This window comes from Drosophila guanche, unplaced genomic scaffold, assembly GCF_900245975.1.
Source record: "Drosophila guanche unplaced genomic scaffold, DGUA_6, whole genome shotgun sequence".
NCBI classification, from domain to species: domain Eukaryota; kingdom Metazoa; phylum Arthropoda; class Insecta; order Diptera; family Drosophilidae; genus Drosophila; species Drosophila guanche.
Genome location: NW_022995749.1, coordinates 3,129,437 through 3,148,996, shown reverse-complemented (window position 1 = coordinate 3,148,996; position 19,560 = coordinate 3,129,437). Strand labels below are relative to the sequence as shown.

Here is a 19,560-nt window from a genome sequence, read left to right as displayed (position 1 = left end):
TTTAACAATCGGCGGCAGAGCTGTTATTTGTTGGGCATTTTCAAAAACGATTTATTTAGCAAAAAGTACAAAAGGAATTAACAATTTGGAAGGATGGATACGGGTACATAGTAACGCAGGGCTTGTCAAGTTCTATGGCTCTCTAGGGAATCATCGTCAGGAATAGATAGTTTCATTCCTTGCCAATGTTACCCTCAGTCTTTCGGTACTCGGCCCAGTCCACAAATCCATCGTTGTTCAGATCCATGGACTTGAGAACATAGTCGATGGTGTCCTCCAGTGCCTTGTCCGTGTACACGCTGCCAGTTTTGTGCTCATCGGGAGTCTCGCTCGCTTCCTCAGCGGGTTTCTTGCTACCATCTTCGACTGCAATGACAATGAATGTTAGGTTAAGCATTGAAACTAGATGGAGGGGGAAAGCGCTCACCGGAAACCGTTTCTAGCTATGGATTTAGAAAGCTACTGCCACTGAGGTTTAGATGTGGGGGTGGTATTGTGATTTGTATTTGAATTTTATTTACTAAATCTGGTTTTACTTACAAAGAATTGCATGCGTCTATATTTAGGTCTCAAATTGAAAAAAAAGAGTTTTCCATTTAGTTATAGTTTTAATTCGATTTTTTTGCGTGTTTTCTCTCTTTTTTTGTACAAAACAAACGTTCCACACAATCAGTCTGTTTTTTTGTTGCTGCTCTCAAGATGCGCTTAAAAATTAGTTCATATCGAAATTAACTAAAATTATGACGTAGGGAAAACACAATAAAACAAAGCAGTTAAAAAATTGCACAAACCACTTCAGAGATTCGTGTGGGCTATACGAAAATAGGGAATTTTTGTGTAAATTTCTTGGAAGGATTACAATGAGTTACAATTTGTTCAATGAAGTTTTCCGTGTGGAATGGAATGCTTGCAGCATGGTAAGTAGAATTTGCTTTGAGAAAGTGTCTAAAACTCTGCGCTAAAAACCGTTGACAATGTCGACGTAATTTCATGATGTTTTGGGCGAAAAAACAGGAGTATGTGTTGCACGTCACAGGACTTAAGACGAAGACAGAGTCAAGCTTGATTGGTGATTGCAAACTGAACGGATCGAACGGTGAACTATCTACTAATGAACCGGCTGCTGCTGCTGTTGTTGTTGTTGTTGTTGCTGCTGCTGCTGCTGCTGCTGTTGTTGTTGCTGCTGTTTTTCGGAGGCCTTCTGTTGAGCCTTGATGAACTCCGGGTAGTCTATGTAACCGTCACGCGAGGTATCGTCCATTTGCAGGATGGGATCAATGAGGGCCACCAGCTCCTCATCAGAGAAAACTTTCTCCTCGACGTGCGGCTTCTCACCGTTGGGCTGCTCCTTGCTGCCTTGCTCTGGAGTTCAGCGTTTAGGCAATGAGTGTTGTTATGTCATATGCAAGATGGATTAGGATGATGTTTGAGCATGACCACAACCAAAAACCAGAACACACCGGGGAAACAGCCGAATTAAGTTATTTTGTACGTGACGCATATGCAAAAAAAAGGTAAAACAAAACAAATGATATTGAACCGCAGACGCATATCAAAACACACAAAAAACCAGCATCCTCAAAGAAGAATCTTGTGATCTTACCGTGCCAATGGATCAGAGACTTGATCAGCTCACAGCCATCTAGCTTGTTGTTGTTGTCCGAGTCGTGCATCTTGAAGTAGTGGAACTGAAGCTCCGCCTCAGACATTTTGCTCGTATCAATGGGCACCTGCATGTGCTCCTGGATGTGACTAGAATGTGGAGAATAAACAGATAAACAACGTTATGACAATAATCGAGATAAGATAGCATGGAGGTCAAAGGCCCTAGCTGACTTACGCTCGCTCCTGCTGAATGTTGCCCGTGTTCAACACCTGCTGTGGCTGGCCGTGATGATGTCCACCCGCCTGCTGCTGGTGATGCACTTGTTGCTGCTGCTGCTGCTGCTGTTGGTGCTGCACGGGCTGCTGCATTTGTGGCTGCTGGTGGATGGGTTGTTGCTGCACAGGAACCTGCTGGTATTGCACAGGCTGCTGCGGCTGCACGGGCTCGTATTGCTGTGGAAGGGTTAACAGTCGATCAGTGTCCTTGGGGCCCTAGACTTGACTGCTACTCACATACTGTTGCGGGGGCACTCCAGGAGCGCCATGACCTTGCTGCTGGTACTGCGGGGGCGGTGGCGGCTGGTATTGTTGCGGCACCTGCTGGGGCACTTGTTGCTACACATACCAGAGAATCGGTTAATTAAACAACTAGCAGCTGCTTGCACAATATCAGCCAACTCACATAATGCTGGGGATTAACGCCGGGCGCCACACGCTGAGCGCTCGCCAGGCCGAGCACGCCGAGCAGCAGGACTGCTCTGAAATCTGGGAAATGCATCTGGTTGGAAGTGCTAGTTTCCAGCTAGGATTAGGATCAATTTCAGTCGGATTCCGTGGTTGCTAATCACCACGTCGCAAAGTCAAAACACACACGTACACAAAATCACCGCTTCTTCACCTTTTGCCATTCGCATCTGGGACAGCTGTTAACACCTTTGGCCATTCACAATGCACGTCAAAGTTGTAATAAAATGTTTGTGCAAATTTACCCTTTCCAGATGTTGTATTCTCTTATTTGTTTATAATTATTTGGTGTTAGTTTCAATTTATCCAAATCAAGTGTCAAATCAAATCAAATCTGAGATTTTATTATTTTGAGAAAGAGGAACATTTTTACAACCACTGGTCACACCAGTCAACTTATTATGAAAATCTTGTCGCACAGAACTATCGATGAAATAGTGCGGGAATATATGATATAACGACCTGAATCAACAAAGAAGGAGTACTAAAGTGGTGTGTCTTTCCCTAGAAATCATCACATGCATATTAATGTAGTCCGTTCAGCCCGGAATTAGATATATATTTTCGGTATATCTTACTAAATGAGTAGGTATATTTCGGTATATTTTTTAGGGCCAGACAGTATCTTCAATGGTTTAATCCGCGTTCATACTGGTTGCCTGTTTTGTTGTTTGATGGCTGCAGTTTTTAGATTTTATGGTAAAATTATAATAAATATTGAATCTGATACCTGTGTGCTGTTTGGGTGTTTACACGACTACGCAGTCGACATATAATAGCATGCCATTTACGTACCACTAGTGCTGGATCCGTGTGAGACACATCCGCGTCCGGAGAAATTCTGGTGTTTTCTCGACTATTAACTAATGCGTCATCGCAGCAACAACATAAAAATGTGCAATATTGTTGTTAAAAAACATTTTTAGCCGGCACACGCTTCAGAGCCGTGTCTACGTCAATCGTTTTCCATGTTTCGGGTTTCTTGTTTGATTAGAAAGTCGGCTTCAGCCACTGCTAATGAAAGAGCGCGGGGAGCAAGGGGCGCACGCAACAGTGGAAGATTTCACGTCAAGGCGAAACGCAGCGCAGCGCACCGCACCCCACCCCCGGCAGCAGCAGCAGCAGCTGTTGTAAGAGAGTCCGACTGCTGCTGCTATCCCTGTCTCTCTTGTTTGGTTTGCTTTGTTTTGACGCCGAAACATTTTCAATGGAAAATCCTCAAATTGCATCAACATTCACTATTTCACCATAAATTTACTTGGATTCCTCCCATTCCAGCCGCGCTTTGAATCATGGATTTCACCAGCGTGCTGGCAAAGAGCGAAGCGCATCAGCGCACCATTGTACACCTCGACATGGACTACTTTTACGCCCAGGTGGAGGAGATACGGAACCCCACGCTGCGCACAAAAGCCTTGGGCATACAGCAGAAGAGTATTGTGGTCACCTGCAACTATGTGGCGAGGGCTCAAGGCGTGCACAAGCTCATGCTCGTCGAGGACGCCCTGCAAGTGTGCCCGGATTTGGTCTTGGTCAATGGCGAAGACCTGACGCCATACCGTCTCATGTCGCAGAAGATCTTCGATTTGCTCCTCAACTACACTCCCATGGTGGAAAAGCTCGGATTCGATGAGAACTTTATGGATGTGTCGGCCCTGGTGGAACTGCGGCAAGCCCATGCCGCCGAGGCGCAACAAAAGCCGCCAGTTGGACACACCTATCCGGCCGATGGCACACTGTTGACCACCTGTTCCTGCGGCTGTGCCCAGCGCCTGGCCATTGGCACCCGCATTGCTCAGGAAATACGGGAGGAGCTGAAGCTGCGGCTGGGCATAACCTGTTGCGCCGGAATCTCCTACAACAAGCTATTGGCCAAACTGGTGGGCAGCAGCCACAAGCCCAACCAGCAGACCGTCCTGGTGTCCACATATGCGGAGCAGTTCATGAGGGAGCTATACGATCTGAAGCGTGTGACGGGTATTGGCCAGAAAACACAATGCCTGCTCCTCGAGGCGGGCATGTCTACGATTGAGCAGCTGCAGCAGTGTGACATGGATGTTATGCGCAAGAAGTTTGGCTTCGAGACAGCCACCAAGCTGAGGGACTTGGCATTTGGTCGCGACTCGAGTACGGTACGTCCCACCGGCAAGCCGAAAACCATTGGCATGGAGGACGCCTGCAAGCCCATATCAGTGTGCACAGATGTGGAGGAGCGTTTCCGCATGCTACTCATCAGGCTAATCGAACAGGTATGTTAATTAAGTATATACAACTATGAGATACAAAAACTGATGCACATTTTCCTTAGGTGGCAGAAGATGGACGCATACCGATTGCCATTAAAGTTGTGCTGAGGAAATATGATTCACAGAAGAAAAGCAGTCACCGTGAGACGAAGCAGGCAAACATTTTGCCTTCCCTGTTTAAGACCTCCATGTGCGCCGGCGAGATGGGAGTGTGCAAAGTGCAGCTGGCGGATGGGGCACAGGATAAGCTGCTGAAGATCGTAATGCGACTGTTTGAGCGCATTGTGGATCTAAATAAGCCATTCAATATCACCCTAATTGGATTGGCCTTCTCCAAGTTCCAAGAGCGCAAAGTTGGCTCCTCGTCCATAGCCAATTTCCTCATCAAGAAGGCAGATCTGGAGGTGCAGGCAATAACGTCGCTGACCAACACGAGTCTCACAAGTCCAACCGCAGAGAGTCCGACCTCCGATGAGACGGCATTCCGCTCCTCGCCGACCACCTTCAAGCCAAGTGATCAATTCTATAGGCGACGCGCCACCACAGCCTCGCCCATCCCCATGCTGCTGGATAATGGCTCTGAGTCGGCGGCAACCAATTCGGACGTTTCGGACTTCTCCGAAACCGAAGTGGAGCCATCGCCAAAGAAGAGCCGCATCGGTCGCATGCTGGTCTCGAAGCGCAGTCGCTTAGCGGTGGATGTGATGGACACCGCTGCCGATGTGGCGTCTCCCAGCAAGCTGCGTGTCTGTGATCTGCGTCTCAACTCTCGTGACAGCGAAAAGGATTTTCCCATGAGTCCCATTGCCAGCAGCTCCACTCCATCCACATCGGCTAGCGGATGCTCCTCGGTTGCTCCACGATTCCGGACAATTCAGCCGCCCAACACGCTTCTAAATCGGATTGACGGTAGCCTTTGCTTTATGGCCACGCGCACAGACCGTCGGATTAGCTCGAACGCCAGCTCGACAGCCTCGTCGCCACTGCCCTCACCCATGGATGATTCCATGAGCGCTCCCTGCACGCCGACCGCGACAGCATCCGATTCGCTGCCAGGGCCCAACAACAGCTGCACATCCAGCGAGGCCAGCGTGCACGACGCCAATGATGTTCTAACGGAGATCGCCTGCCCAGCTGGTGTCGATGCTGAAGTTTTCAAGGAGCTGCCTGTGGAGCTGCAAAACGAATTGATTGCTTCCTGGCGCAGTTCTCTGGTGGCAGCAGTGGAGCAGACAGCTGCGGCGGCGGCCACCACAACAGCGAATAGTGTGGCCACAGCCAGAGCGGGTGCACCAGCAACGGCCAGCGCTGGTGCACGGAATCGACCCGAGAAGAACACGCTGTATCGCTATTTTTTGAGAAATAAGTGATGCAGTGCATCTCCACGCATCACACATCGTTTCTAGTTGTAAAAGAATCAATTGAAAAATCCGTTTACATATTATATATTATATTTTTGTAGGTATACGGTTACATACATATAATTATTGTTACTTAATAGGGTGCTAAAATTGGACGAGCTTATGCTAGGATATATCCATCATCGTCGTCAATCAGTAAGATAAACACATGGAATACTCAGCGTAACAAACTAGTTGCTCGAGACTTTCACTAACACATGAAGAGATTATCAATATCTCATGAACATACGATGTATCCTAGCATCGGGCAGTCCGTGGCAGCTGAGAGCTTAGCGATTATACATACAAATTCATTGTTGCACATTTGCAATAGATTTATTACTTCATTTACAATTTCATTAACTTTATACATTATTCAATTGGTTTTGGTGTGTGTATGTGTTTGTGGCCTACTTACTCATAGATAATACAAAAGATCTGAATCTTGATCGGGAGCTAACATCTCTCCTCACGCGAAGGAACAATATTTTTAGCTAATTGAATGAAGGGGTAGGCGGGGGAGTGGGACACAAAAGTGTCTGAACGTCTGAGCCTGACTTGATACAAGTGAGATCTAAATACATAATGGATTTAGTTATTATATGTTTGTTTGTTGTTGTTTCACCTCCAAATGATGGCAACAAATGTTGAACAGTCGAAAATTGTCTTTTTATAATTTATACATACTAAACGACGCTTTCCAAAATAAAAGTGAAGTCCCTAAGTCAGTTTAAATGTGTGTTTGCCTGGGGGCGGCAGATGGGACACTCTCAATGGCTCAGCCAGCCGCATTTGATAAAGAACTTCCGCAGTGAGATTTCCATGGGGCTGCCCAACGATGGCGCACCACTCAGACAGACCGTTTTAAGGGAGAGGTAGGTGGTGGGTGTTATATTGAGTTTCTTGCACAAATCCTGCTCGTTGTGGGTCAGCAGATTGCTGCCCAGCGGCTGTGGCAGGTGTTTAAGCTCCTCTAGTTGAGTGCGCAATTTAAAGCTCATGCTGGGCACCGCCGGCTCCTCGGATGTGTTATAGCTTCCGCCGCTGCCTACGACCTCGCTTTGATGCAGTTGCTGGCTGTTTTTGGGCAGTGATAGATGCTGCAGCTGCTGCTGAAGTTGTGGGCTTCCCTTCGCTGATGTCGTTGGCAGATTCGCCTGCGCTGCCATCGTCGTAGCCGTGGAAATCGCTCCCGTCGTCGCTCCCGTTGTGACCGAGTCCAACGTCGTCCCCGTCCCCGTCCCTGTCACCATCTCCGTCCCAGTTGTTGTTGTCGGCAGCATCATCGTAGCTGCCGACGATACCCGACAGTTATCCAAGTAATTTCTGCTGGGCAATAATGCGCCGGAGCAGGTCGGGTCGACGGTGTGGTGCGTGTTTCTTGGTGCGATTGAACTTGAGCTTGCCTCGGCGCCGCTTGACATTTCGCTAATGAAGAACCAAACAGCGTTAAAGATGGTGAAAATGCGCTTACAAATCCACGGAAATACTTACGCCTTTCTGAGATTCGGTTGTGGGGAGAGCAAGGAAGAGCTTGGCGGCCGAAGATTTCCATTGGAGGGCTGCGTGAGGTCCTGTGGTTAAACATTGTCTTATACAACCATTCAAACGCTCGCTGTTTGGTGCGTTGATAATACAGAGGAGCTGAATATCGTGAGAACAAGACAGGAAAGCGATTGTAAGTTTTGGTACAGGATTGATACAAAGCAGCACACACGATATTCAACTCGTCATGCATTTTCATTAGACGAGCGCACACAACCAGGGAATTAAATTGTAACAATAGCAGCCTGCATTCAATATCTACGCTTAAGCTATGTGTAACATGTGTGTACATACAGAAATGTGGCCGCAACTGATTTCAATTGCATTCCCTGACAAGTTGTATGCCCATTAAGCGGGCTCGCACTTACAGTCTTGCCATGACCATAGGGTCCTGTTGATCGGTGTGATGCCATTGCCGCATGCTGCTCGAAGTGAACACATTCATCGATTTTGGTGAGACCATTGTAGCGATAGCGATACAGCTCCGACTGCCGGATCCGCAGCTCCTTCTCGCGCTCCAGGGAGGCCAGCAGACGCTCGTACTCGTTGCAAGTGTAGAACTGAGCGTAGACACGAAACCGATCCCGAAACTCCTTCTGCTCCTTGGTGAGGCCTTGGTGCAAGGCATAGTTGCGGTTGCGGAAGAAATTTGAGACCAGCTGATAGTCGCGCACCATTCGCTTGCGGCGGGCACGCTCGCGAAGACGTCGCGTGTAAATGTCCACATGAGCCAGCTTCAACATAACATCCACCTCGGTGTCCTCTGAACTGAGCGTAATGTTGGAGATCAGCTGCTCGGCTGTGGGATCGTACTCGCGCTCAAAGCTGTCCCTGTTGGGCATGTAGCCCAGCTGCATCGCCTCATCGGAGTTGATCTCTAGAGGTGGCAGACTGGCCATGGCACTGGAGCCCAGCGAACCACCGTCATCATCGCCTGTGTGGTCGATGAGACGCGGACGCTGCGACTGGGCCGGCGTCCAAGTGGCTCGGCCTATTGTGCCATTGACGAATTTATTTACATACTCCTCTTTGGCATCTTCCGCCGACTTGGTCTCAATGTGTTTGCTGATGTCCTCCCAGTTGCCGAAGCCGTACTGTTCGATGGCATCCAGCAGACGAATCTCCTCGCGGGCCGTCCAGGCTCCCTTGCCACGGAACACACTCAGTATGGAGGTGCCAGTGTCCATGAACTGATAGGCATGATTGTTCTGATGTGCTCCGATCTCTGCACCAGACGCGAAGCACTACAACAAAATTGAAACGTAAATACCTGCTGCGCATTCAGTAAACAGCTGTTATTCGCAAATAACATTGCGAAATCGCCGGCCCGACTATATGTGCACTTATGAATGTATGAGTGTACTATGAACTTTAGCATGAGTCAGTTTTAACAGTTCCAGAGCGTTCAAGTTAACAGAGGCATCACTATAGTACGTGTATCGATGTGGGCCTGTACATTTACTGTACACTGTATGTATGTATGCATATGGGTGTGTTTTACTTACTTGCAGGCACAAATCGAAATTTTCACACTCTGCACAATGCACACGGATACCCTGGATGTCGTCCTGGCAATTTGTGCAATTATATTTAGTAAATAAATCTGCAATCGTGGTCATTATGGATTGAAAAGTCCACTTTTCCACTTAAACTAGGGTTGTCACACATATATCAAAATATCGATATTTTTTCTAAATAAAAGAATATTTATATCGTGATATTTGTTTTGCCAAAATATCAATATATTCATACTTCTTTGCGATATTTTATTATTGGGAGGGCTATTGTAATGCACAGAAGGATATGTTTCCGACCCCATAGAGTATATATATTCTTGATCAACATCAATAGCACAGTCATCATGTTTGTCGGCTAGTACTCAGAGACTATAAGAACTGGAGCAACCGAATTTTGCTACCAGACTGCTGTGATATCACACTGATACAAGTGTATGTATGAAGCGTCTCACACGCCCTATTCGTTTAACTCTCGAAACTGGGTTTTTCTCGACTTTACATCGCATTTGTATGTTGGTGCGTTGACTGTATGGTTAGTGGTTTGGTCCCAAGTACCACGAAAGCCAACGGAATAGACCTCCGAAAAGAATTTTTTCTCAGAGTTTTCTACAAAAATAGGAAAGTTCATTATATCATTTTGATATATTTTCAAAACAAAATATATCACCGATATGATATTTTTTAAGTATTTGTCAACCCTAACATAAACAGTGTGACCGCGGAACTATCGATAAAATATACCATCAGACCCTCGGAAATATACCAAAATATACCCTTCATTTTCAAAATATACTGTAAATATATCGTAAATCTAAAATCAGTTTCCTCGATTTTGATGTTATGAGTTTCTGGTCCCAAAACTCAAATCAGATTTATCAATCACTTCTCCACAAAATTGGCTTTTTGTTTTTGAATTGTTTCCAAATTAAGTTTAAAACTAGAAAGGCCTTTATTTTTATTTTTTATTCACTTTGTATTCCTGAATGGGAGCAACGATCATAAGATGTTCCGGCTCGACATTGCGCATCATAAACATCATCCACTCTTCTTCTAGGGTGGCCAAAGCCATCACAAAAGTGCAGTCGTCTGTGTATTCCCCATTGAACACATAAGTAGCATGGGAGCGCCGGCCTACAAATATCAAGAAAATAATAGGTAGTAACCGAACGCTTCGACTGGATGGCATTCTGCTGCTATCTTCAATATGGCAGAGTCCTTGTCAGGGTTGCGAAGATTCTTGCACTCCACATCGGCAGCAGGCTTACGTTTCGAAATGTCTGCAACTATCACGGCAGCTGGGTCAACTGGGTCAACGATAGCAATATCGAGGAATATATTCTGTTCAATCGATTCCTGTTTGGGTTGCTCACAGCAGATTGAGAATGGCAAGTAGCCTTGCAGCATGCCCAAAACTGAGCACACGCCGTCAATATTTAGCGCCGACATTTTCTATTTTGTATGCTTCCTATGCCTGGGAGTTGTGTTCATCTCGGATGTAGAAAAAATTCCTACTTTCCGAGGCATCCTTCTGTTGCCTTACGTCTACATTTCACTACTATATATTTTGTTGAACTCTTACACACGACGACACTTTAAACAAAGCATCATATTGTTTAAATTATACGGAAAAAAAAAACGTAACAAACTTGGAATTGGAATGCTTGAAAAATAAGGATTAACAAACAACTTAACTTTATTCCAAACGTGGAACCCACCACGTAAACAGAACAAACATCGAAATCCAACACTATTTGCAAAAACTTGTGGTTCATATGAACGAGCTATTGCTTCAAACCTTTTATAATAATAATATATACCATTATTAGTTTTGGATCACTATTTTAACCATGGCATGGCTCTCCATATGTCTGTACACTGTCAAACTACTTCCTCACCAGTTCAAAATGTTCCCAGAAACCCAGATGTGGTGCCAGTTATTTCAATTAAAAAACGTTTCTTTTACAGCATCAAGTGGTGTATGCTTTAAATATTGATAGTTGTTTATTAATTAATTTCAAAAGTTTAATTCGAGTGTTTTTTTGCCTTTTCTTTAAGTTGATTTTTTACGCTAATATCACAAAAATAATATATAAAACTAAAAATATATATGAGAAATCGTTAATATCAAACCGAAACCAGTGAAATAATAAATACATTTGCGATGCATGTATATAGATAGATATAAATATGTTAAACACCGATCGTGTAGGACTTATAGATCAAATAAGATTCAAAACGCGAAAAGTGCTTCAAATGCAAATCGTTACATAAACATAAAACGGTGGTCAAGGATCATAGAACTTAGGGTACAATTTAAGAACATAATTAATTCTTTTGTTTCAAACAAAATGTTGGAAAACTCATTAAATCGTTTAAACAATATCTTGATGCTTACTTCTACACATGAATTGTATTTGGCGTGGGATTAGTACAAGCCTGGACATGATTACCGAGATATTGTAGTGGGGATTACAATGTTTGGTGGCTAGGAGAGGGGGTTTGGGAGAGGCTAAGGCTACGCTATATAAATAGTTGATTAATCGATTATTTTATAATTATGTATTGTATGCTTGAATATGCTTCGATTATGGTTAAATATTGCTGTCTTATTCCGAGCAGTAGCCGATTTCGTAAGGGAGGAGAGAGGACTGGACACTGGACTGGACTAGTTTGTGGCTTTGGTATGTTGCTAGTTTGCTTGGACCAATGGAAAAACAAAACAAGTTACACAATAAAAAAACAATAAGCAAATCTTAAAAAGATATGGCAAGGTTTTTGTGCAGCTGCGTTTTTGAAACACGCACACGGCCAACAAAACTCAATTATTCAATTCGAGTACCTACAAATCTCTAAATAAGTCTATTTGAGCTCCAAATTCGGGTTGGGTGTCGCACCTGCTTCAGTGGTGTGTGTGTGTTTGGGTGTGGGTAAAGAGAGGTCAATACTGTTTAAGAACATTCAAGGCTCGAGATTCGCGATTCGCTAGCGGGCGGCGGTAGACTGCACCTCACAATTTTCACAGATAAGTTTTCAATTCGAATTTGCTTGCATAAGGAACTAAGGAGCACAACCCTTCACATCGCAGGCGCGACACTAGTCGTCATAAGCGATCGCGTTCACAAGCGGGAACACGATCACAGCGACCGACAACTGGCCATCTTTTTGGGCCGCCTGCTCGTCAGCTGTCGCTGGCCAGTAATGAAACTCATAAGCAAGCGACCACGGCCGGGCTCTGAAAATATACGTTGGGGTGTCCTAAAGCATAACTATTAACTAATTTGGTATGTAAAGTCTTTCTGTCTTTGTCTACAACTTGAAGAAATGGAGAGATGTGATTCTGTGGCGTCCACTGGCCTACACCAACTAGCAACAAAACCATCATCAAAATACCAGCCGAAAACTCAAACTCAGCAGTTCCGTACTCACATGAATGACGGGAGCGAGAACAGGGGCGGGGGCGGGACTGGGATTCGGTGGCTTTAAGTTTGCTCAGTTGTTCGTCTTTATCATATTCTCGATCCTCCTCTTGTTGTGCTGCTAGGGATAAGGAAGCATCTAAACGTTGGCTAAGTTGGGCAGATGATGCTGGGGTAGAAGCCTGGACTAATCGGCCAGACTTGGCATTGGCGTTGGCATTAGCATGGGCATAGGAATGGGCGTTCGTTCGGGTCATTCCAATATGCAGCTGAGTGCATAAACTGTGTTCAGAATCGGAATCGGTGTCGCTGTTGTGTTTAAAGATCAGTGTCGCGGGTGCGTATAAATTACTTGGATGTGGATTAATTTGCTTTTTGATAAAATACTTGAAGAGAGTTTTGTTCATCTTTAGTTACGGTTGAATCTGCTTCTTGGGTTTTTTTAACTCAGCATCTTCGTCACGCTTGATCTCGGTGTAGCGTTCACCCTTCAACGATACAATCTTGTTGTCCCGATAGCGAACCAACTTGCGCGGCTCCATTTTGGGCACCACCGGCTTGTACTCCCGCTGAGTGGCGTTCTTATCCACATACGAGTACCTGAACAAACACACACGAATAACATGGCTCCGAATTGTCTGTCTGAGAGTAACTCACCTGGCAATGATGCGATTCTTCAGCTCGTTATCATCCACGACAACGTTCTTCTTGATAATCATGGTGTGCGACTTATCGGTCAGGCTCTGATTGGTCTCTTGGCGATGCAATAGGATCTGAGTGGCACTGTCTATATCGCCCTTGGATATGGCAATGCAATGCTTGATCTAAACACAAATTCGGGTTTGTTATGGCCTCACTCAGAATAGTATTAGTGACGTGACCCAACTGACCTCAACATAGGCTGCGTCGGGAAACATTTCCTGCAGAGCTTCGGCCTCATCGAAAAAGTAGTCGCAATTGGAGCTGGAACTATCAGTGGAGCCACCATCGCTTGTCTCGGACAAGTGCTGAGAACGCTTGCCGTGGCTGCCGCCGCTGCTGCTGTTGTTCGAGGAGAGCTCGTCCTTCTCCGAAATTGATGAGTTGCGAGCCCGCAGCCTGGACTCCGGTATAATATTCGATAGGCTCAATAAGCTGCAGAGTATTCGAAACAGTAATAATATAAATAAAAGCTAACAACAGGCCGATTAGAGCACTTACTTGAGCGACAAGTCGACAGCGTCATGGTTGCCTTGGTTCTTCTCCATCTCTGTCAACTCGTTGGCCAGCTTGTAGATCCAATCGCAAATGACGCCTTGGTCAATGGTCGGGAACTCCTCGAAATAGGCGCCCATCATCTCGACAAAGCCCTCCACATCGAAACAAGGATCCTGCGAGGCCTCCTCCAGTATTGAGATTATGTAGGAGAGCACAATCTCATCAACAACTCGGAAGTCGGCGCCAGGTATATGGCCACTGATGAACTCCACCAGGCTGTGCTTCACCATCTCGTGCTGCTTCTCCAGATTGGTCATCCTTGTGCGTTTCTAGAAAAATCTGTGTATCGGCGAATTTGTTCGTTTCGGTTGTCGGTCGGGTGTTCGCAGGAACGAACAAGATCACGACAAGAAGCTTGCACGAAAATTCCAAACTCAAAGTAATTTGAGTCCGTCAATAGTTAGGGAATGTCCACTTATGCTCCGAACACGAAATTTTACCACAGCTCTGAAGGAAAATTGGATTTAAATAAATGGGTTCGTTTCGATTTTGCTGCGCCTTTCTTTCTGCTTCTTCCCAATCAATAATACATAGAGATGGTAAATGTATATCGATATATATTTGGATTAATGTATATTTGTAGGTGTTATTATTTTGGACTGGCGAAAATGGTAAAATAGATAGAATCTCTAAATTACTTTTCCTAATTCTATACAAAAACGGCATTATTATCTGGTGTTTCACGCTCTGACATGAGACTACTTTGAACGTACGTATGGTCGTATGACACTACACCTACACGACAGAGATGGGGTCAGACCAAACATTACTATGCTGGATTTGCCATCATATGTCTGATAAAACAATTTAATCATAAACATTAAAGCTGAACATTTTTGCAGCAAATACTTATCTCGCTCGCATGGCATGCTTTTCCCGTAAGCTAATGAATCTCTCTCTTTCAAATAAAGTAGCTAGTAGTGTCATACGACCACTATCGATGCACAGCGTAGCTGGCGCTACAATATCGGTACTTTTGTGCGATAAAAGAAAGTTGTGTTCGGCGGTAACACGCAATTACTTTGAAGACGACAACCAATTATACCGACATCCAATTACGTGAAGATATAGAAGTAACTCTGTATAATTAATTATTTAATGTGTTGTTTTATTGACCATGTGCCAGAAAATATAACATGTTATATTTTTTTTACATTTTTGTAGCATTTTCTTGCTAGTTCCACAAAAGTTTTAAAATACAATAACAATTCGAAATCTGAGCTAATGTTTATCAAACACGCTGGGCTCGCCGGAGCCCGCACCCGCCGGTCCGGATCCGGCAACCGCAGCACTGATTTCCTCAAGAAGTTCATTCGACGAGTGGTGACGATTTTGAATGGGATTTGGGTATAAAACATTTTCGTTGTTGTTATTTCCTCTGTTGCGGGAGCTGCCACTGTCGCTGGTTTCCAGTTCGGCACGATTCGCATTGAAGTCTGTGCCGGAGCCATAGACCCGACTCAGCAACGATCGCTGCAGCTGTGCCAGGCAGCTGAAAATATTCCCAGAACCCAGAGCGTTAGCAGAACTTCACGAAGTGAAAGAAGAACTCACCGTTCTAGTCTGCGCTCACTGCTCCAGTCCTGGACGGCATAGAGATCTGAGAAAGCCAATTCGTTGGCACGATGGAAGTGTCCATTGCCCAGAAGAGTCGACGGAGTTAGGGCCCGCTTGCCATTGGTCCAGCCGCGGGAGTACTGAAACGTCTGCCCCATGCAGGCCATGGAGAGGGTGAAAAGGAACAGGGGCAGCAGCAGGAGACGCATCATGTTTCTGGAAAATTGTTGATTGATATTAACCCAGTTATTTGTGTGGTATGTGAAGTATTCTTACCAGTTCAAACCACACACGACGAGGTCTGAGCACCGTCTGAGTATGTGAGGGTCCTGCCAGGTCTTTTATATTGATGCCATCAAAGAGCAGAGCAGAGTTCTTCCAAGGATGTGGCGTGGCAGTAATTCGTGCACCACTGCCTTCCAGGCATATTCACACGCTCTCACTTATGCAGATTAACTGGGATTATTAGCACCCAATTGTTTTAAGGCAGTGGTTAACACCCACATAAAGTGCGGCACCAGGGCCCCCAACCCACGCCCACGCCCACTATGCCACTACCCTCCAGATGGCTGCCCAAGCTGAATGCATTTGCTGATTGGAAAACTACCACACCACTTGTTGAAAGGCTCCTTTGCCGTGCCGTGGCAGAAATGAAACTAAAATTGCTACCCAAAAAAAGCAATTTGTGGCCACTGCCGCAGGGGGTTGGATGGAAGCTGTGACTTGGGGTAAAACCTTAAGCCAGTCTGTTATCAGTGATTTACGAAAATAAACATCTTTATAAATATACAAAAATAGACAAAAATATACACATGCAACACGGTGGCTGGGGTTTTAATTGATTCAAAGACTAGTAATCTCGCTGTCGGGTGCATGGCCATTTCTCTCCAGCTCCACGGCATCCTTTACCTGATTCGCCTTTCGACGTCTCAGGATGAAGTAGCACAAGCTAAAGTTAAGGGGAAATAATAAATTCAATGATTTATAGTTAGGCTACAGCTAAGCACTTACACAAAGACCAACACATTGGGTATGTAGAAGATTTCGCCAAATAGAAAAATTGCACCTGGGAAGGAGTCGACGGTTCTCTTGTAAATCTCACTAAAGATGGGCGGAAAGATGAACTGTGCAATGGGTTCGCTGATGCCAAAGATGGAATACATTTTGCCTATACAAAAGTAAATAATTAATATGCATTTCGGGAGCGACTTTCATCAACTAACTTAGCTCATCGCCATCCACGATGCTGGAGCCAATTGTCTTGATGGCAATCACCCGCAGACTGACGAACATGTCCACCACTCCAGCCACGTAAAAGGAGGAAGTAGTGCTGGCAAAGGCCTGAACCAATCACAAATAAATCATCAGAGGATTATCAATAGTTGTGACCGCAATAAATACTCACAAAAAGCACACGGGAACACACAATGGAGAGGGCAGAGAGCATGCCAATCATGGAGTCCGATACTTTGAGCAATTTACTGAGAATTGCTGTGCCAATGAAAGTGCCCACCAGGGCAGCTCCACTCGAGAGAGTCAGGTAAATGCTGAAATCGTTACCATTCCAGGAGAGTTTTTTCAACGTGAACCGATACCAGTAGTCGTTCTCGCCCGAGGTGGGTCCCACCGTCAAGAAGTACGCCCACAGAAGGAGTACGAGCAGCAGGCGCCCATTGTTGGGCCGCTTAATCAGCGGAAACTTGAGACAGTCCATCACCAGCGTGGGATCAAAGAGTTCCTTCAGGAAGGAACGCCTGGCTGGAACCACCTCCACCTTTGGCTCCATTTGTGGTGTTAGCTGAAAGTTTACATTCTTGTTCACTTGATGATGAAGCTCATCCAGGTTGGTCGTCTCATAGGCCATGTTTTCCATGCCCTGCTTGGGTGGCAGCGTCGTCGGCAAGGGTGGTGGCTCATTCGGGGTTGCTTTTGGTGTGGTTTTTATTTCCTTTATAAAAAAGATGATGTAAAGGATGGCAATTATCTGAAACGCAATGGCCGATGCAAAGGAAACTGAAATCAGGGATCGTTAATAATTAATTGTTTTATTATTTTGTTTCTTTATGCTGTACTCACGTGTATAGCCCAAGGTTTGAAAGAGCAGACCACTAATGGGTTGACCTATAAATGGCACACCCGTGACAAACATGGCAAAGATGCCGAACCTAAACACACGATCCTCTTCGGGTGTGGCTATGGTGATGTAACTGTAGATTGCCATCAAACAGAAGGTCAGTCCACCAAACAATGCCGGCACAATGGCCTCACAGTATGCTCCAAATTCCATGGGCAGCGAGTCAAAGAATATCGCAGAGATGAACTGACCTACACAGAAACAAAGTTGAGGTTGGTACTTTGTATGTTTGGATTTAGTTTGGATACTTACAGCCAAAGGACAAGGCCTCGCCAATGATGGGCAATATCATGCATGGTTTACGTTTGTTGTACCGATCCGCCCAACCTCCAGCGAAGAGCAGAACAATCAGTGGGAAAATGGCAGCTAATCGGATACAAATATATAATAATAAAAGTGCCCAAGTTTACATACGAATTTAAATAAATTAACACATTTTGTAGCCTGAACTTAATCATGTTTCAAGATAACAACAATCTTAGCCCCCATTCCAGATGTCAAGTGATAGCTGTGTGACATTTGTTTGAACATGAGATGAGATAAAGCTGAGTAATATGCTCAAAAATGCCTCAATGTAATGCCAGTGAAATCTCAATTAGTATTTCAAGAACGCTTCTACTAGCCCACTCCCCTCCCCACCAGTGCTGAGGCAATGCATTTTAATAGTTTTGATGTGTCTTTAATTTAGATAAAGTAAATGTTTCCCTCCCGCATCGCAGAACCGCAAAACCGGAATACCGCCGAGAAGCTTCATGTAAATGACATATTTGGTTGCGCCTGTATATAGAAATATTTCGATAATAAAATGTTTGTAGACAGCGCAGAGGAAATTCCATCCATGGCAATGGCAATGGCAATGGCAGTGAACCCACAAAAGTTGTAAAGAACAGGTTTCAAAATTTCTTACGATAGTCGCTGGCTTTAAATTAATCACCCAATGATATAATGAGGGAGAAAAACGCACGAGGGAATCAATTAAAGGCTGTAATTAGATGTTTGGTTAACCGCTAATTTCCGACGACATCCATCAAAGTGAAGAAGCAAAAGAATCGACCTTTGTTTGTGAATTCCAAAGGGGTAGTTAGGTGAGATTTAATATGCAGAGGCGAAGAATTTCGTGTATTTCTGGAAACTGGAAACTTGAAATTTCAGCATTGCTAATGGCAAACGCCAGAACGTGTATATGGTAGAATGAACGAATCGTGTTATGAGAAATTTATGATTGGTTTATAAATACAAAAAATCGCACCAATCGGGGCACGTTTGCCCGAGACATCGGCGGCAAGGATTTGCGCTTCAAGTTCCGCCTTGCAAACGGTATAGTTAAAGCCCGGTGCACCGATGACCAGTCCCATCAGATCGGCAGTAGCCCCCGTGGTGGTGTTTTCAAAGCTAAAGTCATCACACTCGATGCCCAGCTCCGATTTGTCCAGCATGGTGTCGCAGACGATTTTGTTGTAGCCAAGATTGACACGGCAGGCCTTATCGAGGGGGAAATTTTGCATGGCCACGGAATTGAAGACGGATGCCATGAAGTAGAAGAAAAAGAACGGCTCAATGACCAGATATTTGCGATACGCCCAAAGCTTCTGGAAGTAGTTCAGCTTGGGCTCCTCCACAGCAGGAGGCGAGTCCCCGGATGACCTTGGTTTAGCCATCTTAAAGCACGCCGAATAGTGTGTTCCCAATTCGAGTTATATTCGTTGGAGTATTCTTAGCACATTTCTGCGATTTAATCAACACGTCGCGCCAAGTTCTAAACACAAACTAAACTTAACGACGGGTCCGGGGACTGGGCCAGGCCAGGTCCGAGCAGCAGCCGCTTGATACGCACAAGAAACTTGTTCAATCATTTCTTCTTTTAGGTTTTGTGTTTGTCAGCTTCGATTAGAGCCGAACAATGATATATATGAAGAATTGTCATTTCGAACGAAGAGCTGCGGAATTTGCATGCTCTCCCTCTCCCTCTCTCTCTCTCAACGTAAGCAAGCCAAAAGAGCAGCAGCAATTAATTTGTTTTTTTTTTCACGTCTGTTGCTGTTGCTGGTTCTGATATTGGTGTTCCAATGACCAGCAATCAAGTATTGAGCGCCTGCCTGAGACATTATTGCGGCGGCTTGGAGCACTCAATGTCAATGC

At 45.1% G+C, this 19,560-nt stretch overlaps 7 protein-coding genes across 11 annotated transcripts; 1 reads left to right on the top strand and 6 right to left on the bottom strand.

Moving 5' to 3' along the window:
• Positions 1–26: 26 nt before the first annotated feature.
• Positions 27–2,552, bottom strand: LOC117585827 (hybrid signal transduction histidine kinase L). Of its 2 annotated transcripts, none has more exons than XM_034275560.1 (5): positions 2,288–2,552; positions 2,119–2,220; positions 1,841–2,058; positions 1,604–1,752; positions 27–366 (listed from the first exon to the last, which is right to left on the bottom strand). In XM_034275560.1, the coding sequence occupies exons 1-5, from the start codon at positions 2,381–2,383 to the stop codon at positions 173–175; spliced, it is 759 nt and encodes a 252-aa protein (XP_034131451.1). In that variant the 5' UTR covers positions 2,384–2,552; the 3' UTR covers positions 27–172. The 2 variants fall into 2 exon arrangements, with proteins under 2 accessions (XP_034131451.1, XP_034131450.1); XM_034275559.1 differs by lacking the exon at positions 27–366 and adding an exon at positions 774–1,362.
• Positions 2,553–2,976: 424 nt separating this feature from the next.
• Positions 2,977–6,007, top strand: LOC117585824 (DNA polymerase iota). Of its 2 annotated transcripts, none has more exons than XM_034275554.1 (3): positions 2,977–3,048; positions 3,628–4,598; positions 4,658–6,007. In XM_034275554.1, the coding sequence occupies exons 2-3, from the start codon at positions 3,642–3,644 to the stop codon at positions 5,963–5,965; spliced, it is 2,265 nt and encodes a 754-aa protein (XP_034131445.1). In that variant the 5' UTR covers positions 2,977–3,048; positions 3,628–3,641; the 3' UTR covers positions 5,966–6,007. The 2 variants fall into 2 exon arrangements, with proteins under 2 accessions (XP_034131445.1, XP_034131446.1); XM_034275555.1 differs by lacking the exon at positions 2,977–3,048 and adding an exon at positions 3,096–3,326.
• Positions 6,008–6,600: 593 nt separating this feature from the next.
• Positions 6,601–9,207, bottom strand: LOC117585825 (transcriptional adapter 2B). 3 transcript variants are annotated; one of them, XM_034275557.1, is made up of 4 exons: positions 9,046–9,207; positions 7,909–8,784; positions 7,490–7,557; positions 6,601–7,423 (listed from the first exon to the last, which is right to left on the bottom strand). In XM_034275557.1, exons 1-4 carry the CDS (start codon positions 9,157–9,159, stop codon positions 6,766–6,768), a joined length of 1,716 nt encoding a protein of 571 aa, XP_034131448.1. In that variant the 5' UTR covers positions 9,160–9,207; the 3' UTR covers positions 6,601–6,765. The 3 variants fall into 3 exon arrangements, with proteins under 3 accessions (XP_034131448.1, XP_034131447.1, XP_034131449.1); XM_034275556.1 differs by having other exon boundaries at positions 7,490–7,569; positions 9,046–9,206; XM_034275558.1 differs by having other exon boundaries at positions 7,263–7,423; positions 7,490–7,639; positions 9,046–9,206.
• Positions 9,208–10,006: 799 nt separating this feature from the next.
• LOC117585260 lies at positions 10,007–10,598 on the bottom strand. The gene is made up of 2 exons (XM_034274675.1): positions 10,323–10,598; positions 10,007–10,188 (listed from the first exon to the last, which is right to left on the bottom strand). The coding sequence occupies exons 1-2, from the start codon at positions 10,501–10,503 to the stop codon at positions 10,013–10,015; spliced, it is 357 nt and encodes a 118-aa protein (XP_034130566.1). The 5' UTR covers positions 10,504–10,598; the 3' UTR covers positions 10,007–10,012.
• Positions 10,599–11,441: 843 nt separating this feature from the next.
• LOC117585259 (CUE domain-containing protein 2) lies at positions 11,442–14,257 on the bottom strand. Its single transcript, XM_034274674.1, has 4 exons — positions 13,674–14,257; positions 13,364–13,607; positions 13,131–13,297; positions 11,442–13,073 (listed from the first exon to the last, which is right to left on the bottom strand). Exons 1-4 carry the CDS (start codon positions 13,985–13,987, stop codon positions 12,887–12,889), a joined length of 912 nt encoding a protein of 303 aa, XP_034130565.1. The 5' UTR covers positions 13,988–14,257; the 3' UTR covers positions 11,442–12,886.
• Positions 14,258–14,810: 553 nt separating this feature from the next.
• Positions 14,811–15,838, bottom strand: LOC117585784 (pro-corazonin). The gene is made up of 3 exons (XM_034275475.1): positions 15,564–15,838; positions 15,285–15,503; positions 14,811–15,222 (listed from the first exon to the last, which is right to left on the bottom strand). The coding sequence occupies exons 2-3, from the start codon at positions 15,497–15,499 to the stop codon at positions 14,952–14,954; spliced, it is 486 nt and encodes a 161-aa protein (XP_034131366.1). The 5' UTR covers positions 15,500–15,503; positions 15,564–15,838; the 3' UTR covers positions 14,811–14,951.
• Positions 15,839–16,036: 198 nt separating this feature from the next.
• Positions 16,037–19,221, bottom strand: LOC117585782. Its single transcript, XM_034275471.1, has 7 exons — positions 18,671–19,221; positions 17,674–17,787; positions 17,364–17,612; positions 16,693–17,300; positions 16,511–16,628; positions 16,299–16,455; positions 16,037–16,236 (listed from the first exon to the last, which is right to left on the bottom strand). The coding sequence occupies exons 1-7, from the start codon at positions 19,077–19,079 to the stop codon at positions 16,131–16,133; spliced, it is 1,761 nt and encodes a 586-aa protein (XP_034131362.1). The 5' UTR covers positions 19,080–19,221; the 3' UTR covers positions 16,037–16,130.
• Between the last annotated feature and the right edge of the window lie 339 nt (positions 19,222–19,560).

What these genes read in the sequence shown, in the direction of transcription:
- LOC117585827 (XM_034275559.1), bottom strand. Translation starts at nt 2,383, where the DNA reads ATGCATTTCCCAGATTTCAGAGCAGTCCTGCTGCTCGGCGTGCTCGGC. An exon ending in GCGTTAATCCCCAGCATTAT is followed by an intron (nt 2,221 to 2,287) that starts GTGAGTTGGCTG and finishes TGGTATGTGTAG; the next exon opens with CAACAAGTGCCCCAGCAGGT. An exon ending in GAGTGCCCCCGCAACAGTAT is followed by an intron (nt 2,059 to 2,118) that starts GTGAGTAGCAGT and finishes ACCCTTCCACAG; the next exon opens with CAATACGAGCCCGTGCAGCC.
- LOC117585824 (XM_034275554.1), top strand. Translation starts at nt 3,642, where the DNA reads ATGGATTTCACCAGCGTGCTGGCAAAGAGCGAAGCGCATCAGCGCACC. An exon ending in TCATCAGGCTAATCGAACAG is followed by an intron (nt 4,599 to 4,657) that starts GTATGTTAATTA and finishes CATTTTCCTTAG; the next exon opens with GTGGCAGAAGATGGACGCAT.
- LOC117585825 (XM_034275556.1), bottom strand. Translation starts at nt 9,159, where the DNA reads ATGACCACGATTGCAGATTTATTTACTAAATATAATTGCACAAATTGC. An exon ending in CCTATGGTCATGGCAAGACT is followed by an intron (nt 7,570 to 7,908) that starts GTAAGTGCGAGC and finishes GTTTAACCACAG; the next exon opens with GACCTCACGCAGCCCTCCAA. An exon ending in CAACCGAATCTCAGAAAGGC is followed by an intron (nt 7,424 to 7,489) that starts GTAAGTATTTCC and finishes GTTCTTCATTAG; the next exon opens with CGAAATGTCAAGCGGCGCCG.
- LOC117585260 (XM_034274675.1), bottom strand. Translation starts at nt 10,503, where the DNA reads ATGTCGGCGCTAAATATTGACGGCGTGTGCTCAGTTTTGGGCATGCTG. An exon ending in AGTTGCAGACATTTCGAAAC is followed by an intron (nt 10,189 to 10,322) that starts GTAAGCCTGCTG and finishes TGATATTTGTAG; the next exon opens with GCCGGCGCTCCCATGCTACT.
- LOC117585259 (XM_034274674.1), bottom strand. Translation starts at nt 13,987, where the DNA reads ATGACCAATCTGGAGAAGCAGCACGAGATGGTGAAGCACAGCCTGGTG. An exon ending in CCGACGCAGCCTATGTTGAG is followed by an intron (nt 13,298 to 13,363) that starts GTCAGTTGGGTC and finishes ATTTGTGTTTAG; the next exon opens with ATCAAGCATTGCATTGCCAT. An exon ending in AAGAATCGCATCATTGCCAG is followed by an intron (nt 13,074 to 13,130) that starts GTGAGTTACTCT and finishes GTGTTTGTTCAG; the next exon opens with GTACTCGTATGTGGATAAGA.
- LOC117585784 (XM_034275475.1), bottom strand. Translation starts at nt 15,499, where the DNA reads ATGATGCGTCTCCTGCTGCTGCCCCTGTTCCTTTTCACCCTCTCCATG. An exon ending in AGTGAGCGCAGACTAGAACG is followed by an intron (nt 15,223 to 15,284) that starts GTGAGTTCTTCT and finishes GAATATTTTCAG; the next exon opens with CTGCCTGGCACAGCTGCAGC.
- LOC117585782 (XM_034275471.1), bottom strand. Translation starts at nt 19,079, where the DNA reads ATGGCTAAACCAAGGTCATCCGGGGACTCGCCTCCTGCTGTGGAGGAG. An exon ending in CGTGGATGGCGATGAGCTAA is followed by an intron (nt 16,456 to 16,510) that starts GTTAGTTGATGA and finishes ACTTTTGTATAG; the next exon opens with GCAAAATGTATTCCATCTTT. An exon ending in CCCAATGTGTTGGTCTTTGT is followed by an intron (nt 16,237 to 16,298) that starts GTAAGTGCTTAG and finishes CCTTAACTTTAG; the next exon opens with CTTGTGCTACTTCATCCTGA.